This window comes from Euprymna scolopes, chromosome 4 (genome assembly GCF_053919585.1).
Source record: "Euprymna scolopes isolate OS-2025 chromosome 4, ASM5391958v1, whole genome shotgun sequence".
Classification (NCBI taxonomy): domain Eukaryota; kingdom Metazoa; phylum Mollusca; class Cephalopoda; order Sepiida; family Sepiolidae; genus Euprymna; species Euprymna scolopes.
In genome coordinates this window covers 101,091,955-101,110,407 of record NC_136485.1, presented here as the reverse complement: position 1 = coordinate 101,110,407, position 18,453 = coordinate 101,091,955, and the positions used below count along the sequence as shown (strand labels likewise).

The 18,453-nt window shown below is 33.8% G+C and overlaps 1 protein-coding gene across 2 annotated transcripts in view; it reads right to left on the bottom strand.

The window, feature by feature from the left end:
* The window catches only part of LOC145269201 (leucine-rich repeat-containing protein 23-like), a 578,101-nt gene extending 560,116 nt beyond the window's left edge, over nt 1-17,985 (bottom strand). The window contains exon 1 of one of the 2 annotated variants that reach the window (XM_080124821.1): nt 17,617-17,985. In XM_080124821.1, coding sequence (XP_079980947.1) covers nt 17,617-17,703 — 87 coding nt within the window. In that variant the 5' untranslated portion in view covers nt 17,704-17,985. The remainder of the gene's footprint in view (nt 1-17,616) is intronic. The other variant, XM_080124822.1, reaches the window with a different exon arrangement.
* Nucleotides 17,986-18,453: the final 468 nt, after the last annotated feature.

Genomic DNA, 18,453 nt, shown 5'->3' with positions numbered 1-18,453 from the left:
TCCTTTTTTTACTGATACCACCACATACATTTAACATGTGTCATTTAACAGGTTATGGCCCCAGCCGACTAATGTTTGATGGCGATGAAAAAAATTAAATTTATGGGACACCTTCACAGGCTAAAATTAAAAGCAGAGTTAAAAAAGGAAGATGATGAAAGTGACCCACAGAAAAACAAGGATATATTCGTGGCACTTATCTAAGTTCTAGATGATAGAAGTTTGGCATTAATCATGCGAGATGCGAAAGGACAGCTTTAAAAATTTTAAGAGAACATTATTTGTCCCAAGGCAAACCAAAAAGTATTGCCTTGTATACCGAACTGTCTACCCTCCAAAAACATGAGGACAAAGATGTTACTGGCTATGTCATACGTGCTGAAAAATTTATAGCTGCTTTACGAAATGGTGGAGAGACAATTTCAGATACATTGGCGACAGCTATGCTACTCAAGGAGTTGCCGTCTACCTTCAACACATTAAAAGCCATAGTCACCCAAAGAGATACACCACAAATTTTGATGGAATTCAAGGCATCACTACGATCATATGAGGAAAACACAGAAACCCAAAATGGAAGATGCCATCATGAAGACATCAAATAAAAAAGAACTTCCCACATGTTTTCGGTGCAACAAATATGGCCACTTTGCAAAAAACTGTAATAAAAACAGGTGGTGTAAATTTTGTGAAGTAAGAACTCATGATACAAAATTCTGTAGAAAAAGACAAACTGAATGAAACAGCCATTCATACTACAAGGTAGGAAACAACCCTCACATTATTTCTGATAACTTTGAACTATTAGTCCATTGTGGGGTTACTGCCCATATTATTAATGATGACAAAAAAATTGTTACTTTTGAACATGACTTTAACCCAGAAGAACATTATATTGAGCTTGCTGACGTATCCAAAAAAAAATATAGCGTTAAAGAAAAGAACGGCAAAAATAACATTACACAATATTCATAAAAAGAGACATAATATTTATTTAAAAAATGTTTTATTCGTACCAACATTTACACAAAACATATTGTCAGTACAAGCCGTCATAGGGAAAGGCTGCAGCGTGGAATTTGCACAAAACCATGCTATGCTAACCACCAAAGACAGTGTTAAATTTAAAATAAAGAAAAGGGGGAAACTTTACTATTTAAATAAATGCATAAAAAATAGTATTAATACCACGAGGCACGACTTGAACATGTGGCACAAAATGTTTGGCCATTGTAATTGTTATAAAGGGAAATAAGTGAAAAGCAAAGAGTTATCTCCGTTGGATGGGAAAGGGGCAGACTTTTCAAGATGGCTGACACAGCATTACACATAATCTGTTGCTTTAACGTTTTACTATTTTTCTGTTTTAAAAAATAAATAATTTGGTGCCAAAACGATGTCTTCTTGTAATTCCCACATTTAACAACCAGTTATATTCTGTGATGACATAACAGATTTAGCAACGAGGATAAGATGAACTTGGATTAAAAAAATAAATAAATAAACAAGATCCGGTTGGACAAACCACATGGGGCCTTAGAAAAAAAAATCCAATGGACTTCGAAAATAAAATTTTCCCTTTTGTGAACAGCACAAAAAAAAAACTACATTATTTCTTCGTCATGGATCCAAATTTACTGGAAAGGATACTTAGAAGTCAGCAAGAATAATTTCTTGAGCCACAAAACAAATTGATAGAAACATTAAAGTTTCAATTTCAGACACAATTGGCTTCGTCAACTGTAAGTAATTCCTTTCGTAATATTATAAATTCTACCACCGATTTTCAATTCAATCGGGAATTAAAACAGACATTTTCCACTTGGTTTGACTGATGGAAAAATTGGTGAACCATCATCATTGTTTAATATCCGATACAATTGTTTGAAGATGACGAAAAACGATTTTATCAAATATGCTGAAGTAGTTAATGTTCAGTGTGAAAATTTTCGATTGAAATCACAGAGGACCAGTTTAACTACCTTATTTTTATTGCAGAACTACAATCTCCAGCAGACGCTGACATTTACTGTCTATGTTAAATAAAGACAAAGAAATGACAGTACAAATTCTAACCACAGAATGTCAACGCTTGATAAATCTTAAATGGAACACTGCCATGGTGCAACAACAACATTCTGCTTTCCATTTGTTTACAGTTTAAAATCTGTACAAAAATTCCCAACTAGAAAGAATAAAAAGCCAACACCTTGTTGGTCATGTGGTGATATGTATTATGCGCGTTTTTGCCCTTTTAAAAGACACATGTGTCAACTTTGTTCACGTCGTGGTCACAGGGACGGATTTTATTTCCAAAAATCTACCACAAATTCAATTTTTGCTATGTTTAATGTAAATTTTGAAGCTCGTAGGAAATATATAATGGTTGAGATAAACAACAAGGCAATAAAATTTCAAGTTGATACTGATTCCGACATAACTCTGATTTCACAGTCAACATGGGAGTTATTAGGAAAACCAACACTTAAAAATACTAAGCATGTTGCTTGCAGTGCATCTGGAAACAAAATACAACTAACTGGTGAGTTAACATGGAATGTCTCTTTCAAAGAAAAATTTTTCAGGGGTATGCTATGTTTCTGATTCATCAATCCTGAATCTTCTTGGTTTGGATTTCATCAAGGAACTTGATCTTTTCAATGTTCCACTTAATACAATTTTCAATTCTTTCAATGTTAATGCTGCAGCAGATGTTGAAACATATTTTAAGAACATTCTTAAAACAAAGTTCAGCAATGTTTTTCAAGAAGGTCTTGGATGCTGTACGAAAGTCAAAGCAACTTTAAAACTAAAGTCTGATGCAAAGCCAGTTTTTAGACCAAAGCGTTCTGTACCATACACAGCTTTAGTTACAGTGGAAAAAGAATTGGACCACCTCCAATAAGCTGGAGTAATCCAACCTACAAATTACTCATCCTGGGCAGCACCTATTATTATTGTGATGAAGGCCAATAGCAAGGTACATCTGTGTGCGGATTTTTCCACAGGATTAAACGATGCACTGGAGACACACCAGTATTCACTACCTGTACCAGATGATTTGTTCTCAAAACTCAATGGTGGAACTTGTTCTGCAAAACTAGACCTTGCAGATGCATATTCACAAATGGAAGTTGAAGAAGATTCCAAAAATCTTCTCACTATCAACACCTACAAGAGATTATTTCGTTTCAATCGTCTTCTGTTTGGGGTCAAGTCAGCCCCGGCTATATTCCAACAAACCATGGATGCAATGCTCACAAGATTGCCAGGAGTTTCTGCCTACATTGATGCCATCATGGTTACAGGCACATCTCAAGCGGAACTTCTGCATCACTTGACTTCTGACCTGAAAAATGTCAATTTTTCCAAACTTCTTGGATTTTTATTTGACAAAAATGGTCGAAAACCAGATCCAGGTAACATTAAAGCCATAAAACACATGCCACCCCCAAGGGATGTTTCAACACTACGATCCTTTCTGGACCTTGTAAGCCATTATAGTTCCTTTTTACCTGAATCGTACAAATTACATGGACCTCTTAATCATCTTTTACAAAAAGATACTAAATGGAACTGGTCAAGTACATGGAAAGAAACATTTAAAAAAATAAAATCACTTCTTCACTCAGACCACTATAATCAATCATTAGACATTACTGTTGTAACGGATGCTTCAGACTATGGAGTTGGAGCAGTAATATCACAAACCTTCTTAAGAGGAAGACGTTGATAACCCGTCTCCGCATGTGAACCTTCCTTTTTTTACTGATATCGACCGCCACATACATTTAACATGTCTCATTTAACAGTAATAATAAATTATTTGCATTGTAAATTTTACATTGTTGCATTGTATATACTTTTTGTAAATTGTTGCTTTTAAATTTTTTACAATTTACAAAAACAAATAAACTATTCGCATTGCTGATAAAAATTACACAAACAAATAAAATTAAAAGTAACAAATTATAACAAACTGCAACAATATAAATAAGTCTGCGTTTTCTTTTTTTTTTTTTTTCTTCCTTTTTGCATTTTAGAAATTCGTGTTTTATTTTGTGTGGTCACTTTTGGGCTCACTACCATATTTTGCTGAATCAATACAGACAACTATGGGGGCTGGTCTATATGAGCATACTCTATTTATAAAGGCAACATGAACGAAAGAAATGCATATCAATTAATTCATAATCATTACCGATGTAAATTATTTTGGTACTTCAGCAGTTAGTGAACCGTGCTAAATATAGGATTTTCAAATTAAATTCAATTTTTATTGTATCTTTTGTTTATCAATTTGTTAGATAAAAGTATAGAATAGTCACAAAACGCCCACCTCTCCTCATGTTAGAATGATTTCTAAATAATAACATTATTATTTCAGCACGGTCCGTATTCTCCGTAAGTACTTAACAAATGTTTAGTTGTAAACATTTTTAAATTCCGTAAAAATCGATGCTGTGCAAAATAACCATCTTTATTTAGTCAGTAAGGTGAACATCAACAAATGATTTGTATTATTTGGCTTGTTCAGAATACTGTTTTCATCTTGAGTGTTATTCTCACAGCGTTTTGACCGATGTAACCTTCAACCTTCTTCAGGTGTATCTTTACAATGTTATTGGTGAATGGTGAAAAATAATGTTTTTGTTCTTTTTTTTTCTACGAACCTAGAATTCAAAATGTGTGATACTTTGTGAAACAGAAAAAAGAACAATAAGAAAAAAAAAAAGAACAAAAACATTCACCAATAACATTGTGAAGATACACCTGAAGAAGGTTGGAAGTTAAATTAGCCAAAACGTTGTGAAGAGAACATCCAAAATGAGAACAGTGGTAAATGTGACCATCGGAATACCCTGGTCAAATCACCACTAAAAAAATTGCCCACATCCATCAAACTTAAACACCAAACCAGAACTCGGAAAGGAAATGAAATGAAATTTATTTTTATCATTACCAGAAAAGATGAACATAAGAACGAATTACTATTTTGTTATCTTTCCTACTAAAATGTTTGGTAAAACTTGCAGAGAACACTCTGTTTTATGGTTGTTTTAAAAATGGAATGGAAATTTAAATTTCGTTCTGTTTTAATCTTTTTTTTAACGGAACGTTGTCCGCAAGTTTTATGAAATATTTTGTTATCTTTCTGATTAAAATGTTTCGTTACAGGCCAAAATGGTGGAAAAAAAAATAAGGGGACATAAAGCCGGTTTATCATATTTTTTTGTAGGTTTCTGACTACTTTTTCATGGCATTTTAAAGACTAAAGTTAATTTCCAAACGGAAAAAAATAATAGTACACATAAAATTTTTTTTTTTTAAATATATAATGAAAAATGTTTTTGTGGCGGAATTGAACAACACTGAGGTTACAAAATAATGTGCACAAAAACCACCATCATTCGAACCCGGATCCGTCCAGTACAAGGAAAGGAAAAGAAGGGAAAAAAGATATGCAAATCGTAGTACTGTCGCAATTAAAAGTCTGTATATAAATATTTTTGCTAGAGGGTTGAAATGTAATCATGATTTTGTGATGACGACAACAATGATGATGACAAAGAAGAAGAGTTGAGAAATCTAGAGAAGACTGCTTTACGCAATCGCAGTTATTTTTTGTATGTGTCAGTACGAATGATGGATTTTTTTTTATTTGGTGAGTTAAAACATTAATTTCAACACTTCAAGCTATTCCAGCCGTTATCTTGGCAAAAATGCGACTAAACAGCGACATGGTGAAGCCATTTACTGGCAGAGGAAATGTAGTTAGCATGGCTAAAAAGTTAAGGTTGGTCACGAAACTCCAAAAGATAGACGATGTGGCAAGCCTGTTGCCATTGTACCTGGAGGGAGACGCATTGGCCCTCTACTTAGAAATGAGCGATATTGACTAACTTGATGTCGAGCAGATAGACTCGATTAAAGGAGGCATTCATGGATGATGTGTTAACCATGGTGAAATGGGTTGGCGAGCAGGTGGACGTGTATGCGAACAATATCAAACAATTGGTTGGACTGGCTGGTTTTGAGGAAGTCGGATGAGAACCACTTACCAAACTGGTGTTTGTCACAGGTTTCCCTGATGCCATATCCATTGAACTCCAGCAGGCACCAAAAATCGAGACCCTAACCATGGGAGACTTAATAGCAAGAGCAAGGGTGTTGACGTCACCCAGGGACCAAAGCCTTCACATGGTTGCAGCTGTGAGTTCATCAAACTGTAAATCTGTTGTTCCTGCTGGGGATAGTCCAGGCACAGGAGGAGTAAATTGCTTCAAATGTGGCCGCAAGGGTCACATAGCAAGAAATTTCCGAAGACGTGGAAAGTATTGTTACCAATGTAGCACTGGGCCCAGGATTGTTCAGAAAACAAGCATAGGGACAAAGTATAAGCGCCTGCCTACTCCCTCACCAAGATATAAATGCAGCGCTCCCAGAGATTGTCATCTACATTGATGGAATGCAGTGTTCGGTATTGACACAGGACGCTCACATACAATAACAGATGCGAATCAATGTCGATCCTAGAAGACAGCAAAAGTGGATGTTCTGACTATTGGAGGCTCATCCCGCGTATGCTGTGGAAGAGAAGTCACTATTTCGACAAGCGATAGTGACTATGTTAGGATTGATGCATTAGTGGTATGCAGCAAACCACTAGGATTTGATCTGCTGTTAGGGATCAATGTGATAAAAGCATTGGGAGGGCATCACTGTTGAACCTATGGGTGCAGCCCAGATCAGCGTTGGAAAATTTTCCACTTATGCAGCTATCTCCATCAGTGAACCGGACTTTACTGCTATGTTTGACCATCAGGAGCAAGCACGGATAGCGGCATGGAAATGGGCAAATAAGTGCCCACCTGAAGGACTGCATAATGGAGTGCTGGAATATTGAGTGGCTGCAGAGATTCGACCAGAGTATGATCAAGAACTTTGGGCATGGATGGACCAAGGGTTGGCTTGTGCCTCGAGCCTCCCAAAGGATTAATTCCATTGGTAGCCGTGATGAAGCAGAATAAGGCAAAAGTGTGACCAGTAATGCATATCTCCAAGTACGAGTCCACAAGACACTGTGACCATACCAAATGGTTGAGGTCGATGGAAAAGGATACTGTCTGACATGTTTAGAGTTTGGCTTGAACATGGCTCACCTTATAATGAAGGCTATCGTTAGCAGGGTGCTATCACAGGAGGAAGCTGTGCACAATGCAACATCAGCTTACATCGATGATATCTTTGAAGATGTTGTGCCCACTTCAAGAGTTTGGGAACATTTAGCTCGATTCGGACTTGAATGCACAAACTCGGAATGACTTGGGGATGGCACACACATGCTGGGACTGACAGTCTTAAGAGAGTATGGTGTCCCGCACTGGAAACGAGAAAATGCAATCCCACAAATTTCCAATATCATAACACAATGGACTGTATTTTTCTTGTGTGAAAAGCTCGTAGGACACCTCCCAGTCCATGCGTGGCTGCATGTTGCATGTGGAGTAATAAAGAGAAGAGCCTGTTCAATCACAAACGGCTGGAACAACAAGGTGTCAAACTCCCTACTCCGGCATATGATGTACAACACGGTAGACACAGTAAAATGGAACAATTCAGCTTGTGTGAACTGGTGCATGGACAGCCGGGAACTGATCGTATGGGTCGATACCAGTGCACTAGCAACCGGAGTGACATTGGAGAGAGATTGAACTGTGGTGGAGGATGCTTGTTGGCTGTGACCACAGAATGATGTGCAGCTTGTAGAAAGTGATTAGCAATTAAAATATCAAGAGCTGATTAAGAAGCACTAATATATGTAAGCGGTCGATCATTGATCGCTTTTCCTACTTCGGAAAAAGTCGAAATAGCAGATTTTCTTTCTACCTATTAATTTTTTCAAACATTGTTTGAATGTCTTTATCATTCTCTCCCATGCACCTCCTTGCCAAGCTGAATAAAGAGAAATGGTGAGATCGTTAATGGAAGTCAACGTGAAATTTTCTTTGAATTCATCCAAAACGAATATTTTGGATAACAAGATACCAGACGCCAAGAAAGTCTTTGCATTGCCTGAATAAACATGTTTAGGGACACCAAACAGATTGGTAAACTTAATAAATGCTAATATAAAAGATCTAATGCTCATATCCGGTAAAAGCTCCAGATGTACAGCACGCAGATTCATGCAGATGAACAATAAGACAAACATTTTCACATCTTCATCATTGTGCTTTACCAAAAAATAACCAGTAAAGTCAGCACCCACTTGTTGAAATGGGTGAACAAAATTTGCCTGATGAGTGGACAGTTTAGAACCCAAGGCGGCTTTATATGGCAAAGAATTAATTTTTTACAAATAATACAACTGCATAAAATTTTCTTTACTGATTGCCTCCCTTTGGGAATCCAAAATTCAGATAATCTCAACTTTAAAAGAGTTAAATTGGTTCCTAGATGGCAACAATTTAAGTGTGCCTCTTTAATTACTAATTCGGTCAAACGATGATGTTTCCCTACAAGTATAGGGAATCAAAGGGGTGGATGTTAGAATTCTGAATACGACCCTTTGTTTGCACCAGACTATCCTTATCGATAAACAAGCCAAGAGCAGATACCTTTGGAGTTGGCTCAAGTATTCCAATTCATGGAGAAATTCTTCCCTCTGCATATAAAAAAAGAGTAGAAAATTAGCTCTATGATTGGTATCCATGTTTCAGTGCCTCAACTTATCACAGAACCAAAACACCTTCTCGAGGACATTAATTGCCCTGGTCAAAGAAGAATATTCAGTGATATTTATGACAAGCTGTTCTCGTCAATATAGGGACCATTTAAGAACATACACAATATGATTTTTTTTGCTCACATCATTAAGACAAGGCAAAGGAGACACAGGCCAGTCAATGGTATATCAATTTAACCAATTGGGACCGTGTACCCAAAAATTGAATAATTGCTCAAACTTAGAGGTGGTAAAGCCTCTAGTTAATAAATCTGCAGGATTTTCGGATGAAGGAACATATTTGAACTAAGGGAGAATTTTGAATTCTGGGTTAAAATCATTCAGTATTTTTTTTAATGTCCAATACATGGTTCTCCACAAAAATGTTTTTCTTAGTCCTTTTTCCATTAAAAACCCAAGACACTTGGGCGTCAGATAAAAGAAAAATGAAATGAATATTGATAGGCCCCAAAACTTTCAGCACATTAGGGACAACTTTAAGAGCCAGATAAATAACCATAAGTTCTAAAGTAGGAAGGGTTTTCCGTTTAATGAAAGCCACCCTTGCCTTAGCAAATAACAGGGAGCATTTAGTTCCTTGTTCTACCTAAAGGGAAAACCCATATGCAAGTTTAGATGCATCACAAAAGCATATAAACTCCATGGGTAAGTCCTCCATCATCACATGTCTGGGGAACTCGAAATCACTTAATTTGTTTAACTATTTTGCAAGAGCTTGCCACAAGGCTGTAAGATTGACAGAAATCTACTGATCCCAGGTCAGCTTACTTTTCCATAGTTGGCTAAACCGGTTCTTGCCTAGAATAGTAACTGGACAGTAAAGATAAAGGAGCATATATACTCGAAATTTGAGAAAGAAGCCCACATTTCATATTGACTTTTGCGTCTATCTAAATAGGCCCCAGTCTAACTATGGGAATAACGATGCCCCAGGACCTTTTCAAAGGTAGGAAGAGAGGAAGTGATAGACCCCTTTTGCTCTGCAATTCTGTACAGTTTGAATAACAGGACTGAAGATCGAACCTAGCATCCTTTAATCTTTCATGTACGGTATTATACACCACAAAGAGGGATTCGTAATCATGCCCAGTAGTGACCAAATTATTCACATAAAAATTGGTGGTCATTATGAAAGAAAACTCATCAGAGTCATATCTCTCAGCATGAAGTTTGAGTATGTAACTCAAGATGAAGGGACTGGCATTAAAACCAAAAATCATTGAATTGTACCAATAGGTGCACAAGTTTTTATTTATTTGGAGAAAGAAACAGAAACTATTTTTATCCTGCTCAATATGCAGGCGAATTTGTGAGAGAGCCTTATGGAGGTCTTTCAATAAGACATAGTTATTTTTTCTGAAGGCCAATTATAAGTTGAGCAGCTGTGCTGTTAAGTTCACACCAGCATTCACTGCATTGTTAATGGAAACAACCTCCCCCTCTGCCTGCTTTTTTAAAGAACAATTAAAAACAGGGCGGATTTTAGTGATAACTCCAAGGCCCTCCTTAAAAACGGATCCAGGAGGAATCCAACAGTATTTGTCATACTCACCAGGAATAACAGAGAAAGGTTCAAGATTACCTATTTGTTCATAATCTTCATACACTTGTAAACATTCGTTGTATAAACCTTGTTTCTCTAAAGAAACAGTCACCCTCTGCATAATCTTCAGGGAAAGCATACCCGAACCAACTTTTCACAGATCCACATAATATTTCCTATCTTTTAGTATGATAGTTTTATTTTGAATTCAGCTATCTTTGCTTCATCATGTGAAAGCAGTTTAGCATTTTCATTGATTCCAACAGAATCTAGTGAAAGAAAATTTTCTATCCTGCATTCTACAGAAAGATTCTTCAAAAAAATGGACCAAGCGGGTCCGAATAGGAGGGGATAAGATTTAATACGCACTTCACCAAATATGAAGAACAAGCAAGTAATGATCGGCAAACTTGATTAAAGGGAGGCACCTCATTCTGAGTTTCCTTATTTGATTTGAACTTCAAAACATTACACACATTCCCAAAGAGAATAACTATTTGAAATTTTCTAAGCAGTTCAATTAAGATATTTAACCAAATAGAAATTTTTTATTCATTGGATTAAGTCCAGTCCGATGAGACCATGTAGTACATTGCTATTTAGATCCTTATATCCATGACAGAGACAAAAACCTGCCTCAGTTATGTTAGACGTAATCTCGTCAAATTTGTCAACTTGAAGTGAATAGGGCAGTGAAAGGAAAGGGTTTCTGTGAACATAATTTTATGGAGACATCAAGCTTTAGGAGGTCCATAAACCTCATTCCAATAAACGTATTTACAGGCCTAGGTACTAATTTTTCCTTAGATTTCAGTTCCTGCAAAATAGTCTGGCAGAAAAAAGATTTTTAACTCCCAGTGTCCAAAATGCAATGGAAAAACACTTGGGGTCCTTTACCTTTCAAGGAGATTCTGATAACAGGGAATATACAATTTTCATCATCAGATAAGGAAGTCCTTCCAACAAAGAATTTTGATGTATTGGGGCACATTACAGAAAAATGAGTGATTAACCCACAACTAGCACATGGGTAAGGAAATCCCTTCTTCCCCTTACATTCTTGTTCCGAATGACCACCAAGACACTTGCTACATAATTGAAGCTCTTTGGCGTTTTGAATCATATGAAGAATACTTGGAGCAGTCCTTAATATTGTTGTCTGCCAATTTACATAATTTATACTGATCACAAGTATTATTGATCACAAGTATTATTGAGAAGTTTAGGAAAATTCAAGCCCCTTTTACGATTAACTGTCTTATTAATTGAGCTGGCCACCATATTGTGTTGAACTTCAGACAAAGAAGACGGATAGAAGAAAATGTTGGGGTGGGAAACTTTCCTGCTTCTTTGTATTCAAAGGTGCTTGCTGCCTGCAAAAATTCTATTATGCCAAAAGGTTAGACATGATAGATTAAGAACGAAGGATAGCATTCTTTTGTTATTGACGTTAATTCTCTTCTAACATTTATAGGGAACTTGCAGAACAATATATGGGCAACCATAGTACCCAAAGTGGATCCTTCTGTAAAAAAGTCTGTTCCGAAAGACTTATCTAAATCAGACAACTCCAGTTTAACCTGTTCAACAAAGGTTTTCAGTTTTTCTAATTCTGTTATCTGCACTGTGTAAGGAATTATTTCTTCTAACATTTGATCTTTGATAAGGGAAGGATTCAGAAATTTTTCCTTTAAACAATCCAATGTGACAAGATAATTGCCGGAGGTGTCATCCATATTAGAGATTAAGTGATATGCTTTTTCCTTTAAGGAGAAACAATTTGTCCGCCTCCCCCAAATTGGTGCTACAGAAATCAAATCTTCTGAGTAAAGTTCTAAATTCGAACTTGTCAGTCGAAGGAGACCCATTAAAATTTGGACACTCCAAATTTATCCGTAACCTCATGACCAGGCTTCAATTCATGTAATACTCCTCTAATATTGGAAGAAAATATTTTGGAATCTTGACAAAGCATCAATCTGTGGAGATTTCAAAATGAGCCGGACGAAAAAATCGTCCAATTCACTTAGCCACTTTTCTACATTCACTGCTCTTGACTCACTCGAAGGCAGCGAGAGATTTTCCTTTGGCCATTTCACAGTGTTTGAAACACATTTTTTAGCCTCAATCCAGGCAAACAAGTCTTTAGCAAAAGACATTATGATAAATAAACGTCTCGTAAACTGACAACGAACATTAAATAGTAACAACTGAATTAATTGCGAAAGAAGAACGGTAATAAAAGACTTTTCAAAACAAAATCCATCAACAAGATGCAATAAACAAGAAAATCAAGGGAGAGAATAAAATTTTATCTTCCTCAAATTGACAATTTATTTTAATTTCAAACAAGCAATGCAATTAAAAATAATAATTGAAGAAAAAAACCCAAAAAAGAACTATTTTTTTAAGAGAGATTAAACCTATCTTCTAAATATTAAATTGCAGTTCTGCGACAAATATCTGCTAAGCAGAAAAAAAAAATCACACCTTTCAAGATGTTGTTTAGATCCACATAATGGAATTTAAATCCAAAGGCTTGCTTAAAAACTAAGTTTTGACAAAAATATTTCTATGATCAAATTAAATTAAGACAGTAAAAAAATATCTTAGTTTATAACTTAAAAATTGCCTCTTCCTTTTCTTTTTATTTTGACAATACAACCTTAAATAAATATTATATTCAAATTGAGGTTATTTAAAAAAATGGCGCAATAAACCACTGACACCATTTTTTTGTTGTTTGCTATTAATAGGCAAATTTTAAAACAAGTAATTATCTTATTTCGTTATTTAGCTGAAATTAAAACTAGACGAAATTATAAATTTACAGATTACAACTTTAGCAGCCTCAAATATTCAACCAACATAAGTAATTAATATTGCACTCAAACTCGAAAATAAGCAGATCGTAAATGTGCAATCAAGGGTAAAATCACATAAATTCATAAATTTACAATTTAAGGCATTCAAATTATTTAAAAGTCACATTTTTTTAATCAATTAAAACTAATTAAATTCACAGTATGCAGCTTCGATTATTCCATTATTATAATTAATTAAAGCACTTTTTTTTTTAGCTATTAAACCAACTAATCCACATATTGCAATTTAAATGCAAACTAAAATTTAAAATATTGATTCTGCAAATTAAACTATTTAAGCACAAATCAAATTAATATTATTGATTTTGCAAAATAAACTATGTAATTTAAAACTAACTGGCAAAGAAGAAATTGACACAATGAATGAAAGGCAAACTTACCCGGTATGATAAAACCAATTGTCTTTTTTCTAGGTTACAAAACCATTGCGTCATTTTGCATCTCCCTTGAGTTTGGTGCTTGGAAAGAAGTGTTAGTTAAATCTCTACTGAGTAGAATGTGTATGCTTTTGGTAAAAAGGATCTATTTATTTATGATTCCAATAGAGTTGGCGGTTGGTTCGGTCAAATAGTTAATTATATCAACATTTTTAGCTGACTTAAAGGAGACTATATTACGTCAAGGAATGAAACCTAATTAGTTAAGTAGAATAGTCTCTCAGAGGAAAGAAGAAAGGTCTCCAAACATCATTAATATGAGTCCAAGCTTGTAAGAAGGAGAGACGTAAAACCCTAACTCTAATCCTCTAAGAAATATATATGCGTACTCAAGTTTTACAGTTTGAACATCGTGCAGGTATGCGGGATGTTCAAATTCAAATTAACAAGGCTGCAATAAAACATCAAATTCTTATCCATCAATAAAAGTTTGTGTTTCAAGCCATGCAATTTCTGACGGTGGACTTGCAAGACCATGACAGACAATTCCACACAAATCTGTCGGAATGTTTGGACTTTTTGTTTAATGACCTAGGATTATTACAACTTTGGCAGATGCTGGTGTTACTTACCAGCCCTAAAGAAACTGCAGTTTGTAAGTCATTATTTCCCAGGAATTCTATGAATTTGGAAAAGGTCCACCTCTTTTCCTTGATTTCTGTGATTGTTAACATGTGGCCAACAACATCTGCTTTCAGAATGAAAAAATTTATAAATAAAAATAAATTAAAAAATATTTTTAAAAAAGCGCACAACCCCTAAAAGCAAGAGATTCTGCCTCTGCAGAATCACAACAAAATGGAAGTTGTGTAAACAGATTATAAGGAAGCCCAAAATGTCAGTCAAAAGGTTGTCTGAAAATGACGTCAGGTAGTTAAAGGGAGGTAGAGGGTGTTGTTTCCCCTCTCCCCAGGCGTACATCCATACAATCCTATCATGAACGTTTGTATAATTTATCATTATTTAATTTAATTATTTTTCTGTGTTCTTGCTTTTAAATTTTAAAAAAAGTATTATTTTTCTTTTTTAGATTATATGAAAATTATGTATGTAAGTTTCAAATTCATGCAAGCTAGGAAAATATTAGAATCTTACATATAAAACTTATGCGAAACCTTTAATCTACAAAAAAAAAAAAGAAGAAATATTTTTTTGCAATTATAATTTATTTGTGTGAAAATATTGAATAAACAATATTTAATTCAATGATAATATCGGTAGTTTGAGTTTTTTTTTTTCCGAGTTAGATATCTCACTGCTGATGCAATTCTCTATCTATATAAGAGCCAGATACGCCCAAGGATGGAATACTGTTGCCACATATGGGCAGGAGCTGCTAGAAAAGACTTGTCCTGCCTTGATAGGGTTCAAAATAGACTTCGTGGCCTGGTGGGAGATGTCCTTTTCTCTTCGCTGCATCCTCTATCTTACAGAAGAGATGTTGCGAGTTTGTCTCTGCTTTATCGTTATTTTCATGGAAAGTGTTCAACTGAGCTTCAATCTATGGTCCCCCCTCGCCAAACTTTCACAAGAAAGACTAGACTAGCTGAAAACATTATCAATAATTTTCCCCACTCTTTATCTGTACCTAAATCTAAACATAGATTCCATGATCAAAGCTTCTTTCTTAGAACTGCACGCCTGTGGAATTGTCTTCCGTTTTCCTGCTTTCCAGCTGTCTATAATATGGTTGTCTTCAAGTCCAACGTGAACAAGTTTCTGATGAGCCGTTCCACTTAAGTTAACAAATTTACCGAACTTCCATTACTATCGATTACTATATTGTCCTTTTGACTACTCTATACTCTTTAACCCTTATCCTTGAGTGGCCTAACGGCCTTGATAAGTGGTGACGCCTATGTCAAAAAAAAAAAAAAAAAAAAAAAATTCACTAATACAGACTTTAGGGGCTTTTTTAGTAATGTTCCTGTAAAAATTAAATTATTTTTTAATTGTTATAATTTATGATGCTTTGTTTTTATTTTAATTGTTATAATTTATGATGCTTTGTTTTTATTTTAATTGTTATAATTTATGATGCTTTGTTTTTATTTTAAAAAAAGAAAAGAAAGCAAAAATAAATTTGTATTTTTTTAATTTTTTTACGACTGAAAACCATAGCTTTAGTAAATATATTTTTTGTTTAAACAAAATAATACATTTCCACTTAAATTTAAATAAAAAGATTTAAATAAAAATAATGGGTTCATTATATTCCGTGATCATTATTTGATATATACCGAAAATTTAGTAAAAATTGGTTAAGAAAAAGGAGGGGTCAAAATGTTTGTACACTTTGAGCGTCGGCATTCATTTTGCACGTACCTATATATCTTTCTTACTGAAATGAAATAAAATTGTTAGTTCTTTTATTTTTTCAATGCGTACCTATTTGAGTAAATATCTTTTTCGTAAATAGGCCAGGCAGTGCAGTAAGTGCACCTACAAAAACTGACTTCGGTTCAAATTCTGTAGAAGTTAACATTTTAAAGTGCTTGACGAGTATTGCTTGTTGAGGTGGAATTGGACAATATTAGTAGAACATTACATTTTCAACTGATTTTCTTTTCGTTCTAACTCACCAGACTTCACACTACTTTTGTTAATTTGAATTTTATGAAAATAAATTCAGAAAAAAAAAACATTTCATGAGAAAAGGCAAAATGCATTTAAAAAATAAATGTTATGTAACTAATCTATTTATATAAAATAAAATCTTAACAAAAGTGTGTGAGTGCATCTTGGCTAAAAGTCAGAAACTACACAAGATACAATTAGTGTGAATTCGGCCTGGTTATGGAAATATGGTAAATAATATGTAAAATAAAATAATATTCATTCTCTTGTGACTACTATGGACCAAAATTTTGAAACTAAACACCCATTTTGGCACTTCTGTACGACAGTGTCATGAGGCGAATAATGTGTGTATTTTAGTTTCAACAACGGCCGATAAAGGCGGTTTCTCATTCAAAGAACAAGGGTCGATAACTCGTACCTTTCTAAAAGTTCATGCAAAAAAACTCTATAAATGTTTCATGTTTTTACAATTATATTTTGCTACATTTGAAAAACTAAAATTATTTTTGATATATTTTTATACAATCTTATTGTGGAAATTTTTTTTTTTTAATAATAATTATATGTTGCAACATTTCATACAATTTTACAGAAAAACCCCCCAAATAATTCTAAAAAAAAAACAAACAAACAAAAAACAATCTATAAATGTTTCGCTTTTCCTATATTTTGTGTTATTTATTTCATTATAATATATTTTTGCGTTTTCGGAAACACTTATTTATATTTGAGGTTCACATAACTGCCGGTAAAGGGCGTTTAGGGGTCGATAACTAGTCTCAGTCGACTCATGCCACTGTCGTAAGTGCCCCCCCGTTTTCAAATCTCTAAATATTGATTTTTTTTCTTGGATAATCTGGTAGACAAAAAAAAAGTTAAAAAAGATGCTAATAAAATTTTTTAAAAAACATGAGATATACATCTTTTCTGGTAATAATAAAAATAAATTTCGTTTTATTTCGCTTTCGAGTTCCAGAGTTGGTGTTTAAGTTTGATGGAGTGGACGATTTTTTTGCAGTGATTTGGCCACGGTATACCGATAGTCACCTTTACAGAGAACAGTAGTTCGAACAATCCAAATTATCAATCTCCATCTAAAAAAAAAAAAAAAAAAACAACAAAAAAAACTCAAAGAAATTAATGAGTGCTCAAAAAATAATAATTTAACGTTTATTCCATTTTAAATTATTTAGTGATTTATGCACTTATTGTGCAGTGTTGAAACCATAAATTTATTATTTAGAAAGCCTTTCTTCGCATGTAGGAGAGGAGATGCTTTATAACCATTCTGTATTTTCACGTAACAATTTAATAATAAAAAAGATATCGCAAAATTTGACTTTAACTTGAAAATAGTATTTTTAAAAATAGCGCGGTACAATAAGTGCATAAGTAGCATAAGCAATATTTTTGTGTTTTTACCTCTTTTTCCAAATCGTTTTCGTTGTCACTTTTTTGACTACCATCTTGTTCCGGCTCGGGCTCATCAACATCTTCAGTATCGCTCATCTTTCGATAATTTATTCAAAAACTCGAAATAAATTTGAAATTTGAAATATCTTGCGTGTGTGCGCACGCGCGTGTGTGTGTGATTTAAAAAGTCTGGCAAACTAAAATTTCAAATAAGTTTAAAAATAAAATCTAAAAAATTTCAATTTAAAATAAAATAGAGAATTCCAGATTATTTTTTTAAATATTTACGTAAAAATAAATAATAAAATTCATTAAAATATTGACAAATTTTCAACCATCGTAAAATCTACGTGAGATTGTTTGCATTCTAAAAATAAAATGTTACCATAGCGACAGATGTAAACGATATATATATATATATATATATATATATATATATATATATATATATATATATATATATATATATATATATATATATATATATATATATATATATATATATATATATATATTCAAACAGTAAATAGATAAATGTAATAGAAAATGGAAAATCCTTTTATCTTTTTTGTTTGCTTAATATAAAAATTAATTACTGAAAGATTTTTAACCAGAAAAAAACATCACAAAAACGATTATGAAATCTAATCGACGCTGTTTTCGTTTAAAAAAATGGCGTCCGTTGCCATAGTGACATGATTCACTAACTTAATATGATTTATACTGTTGTTGTTGTTGTTGTTGTTGTTGTTGTTTATTATTATTATTATTATTATTATTATTATTATTATTATTATTATTATTTGTTGTTGTTGTTGTTGTTTCTAGAAAATAAACAATCTTAAA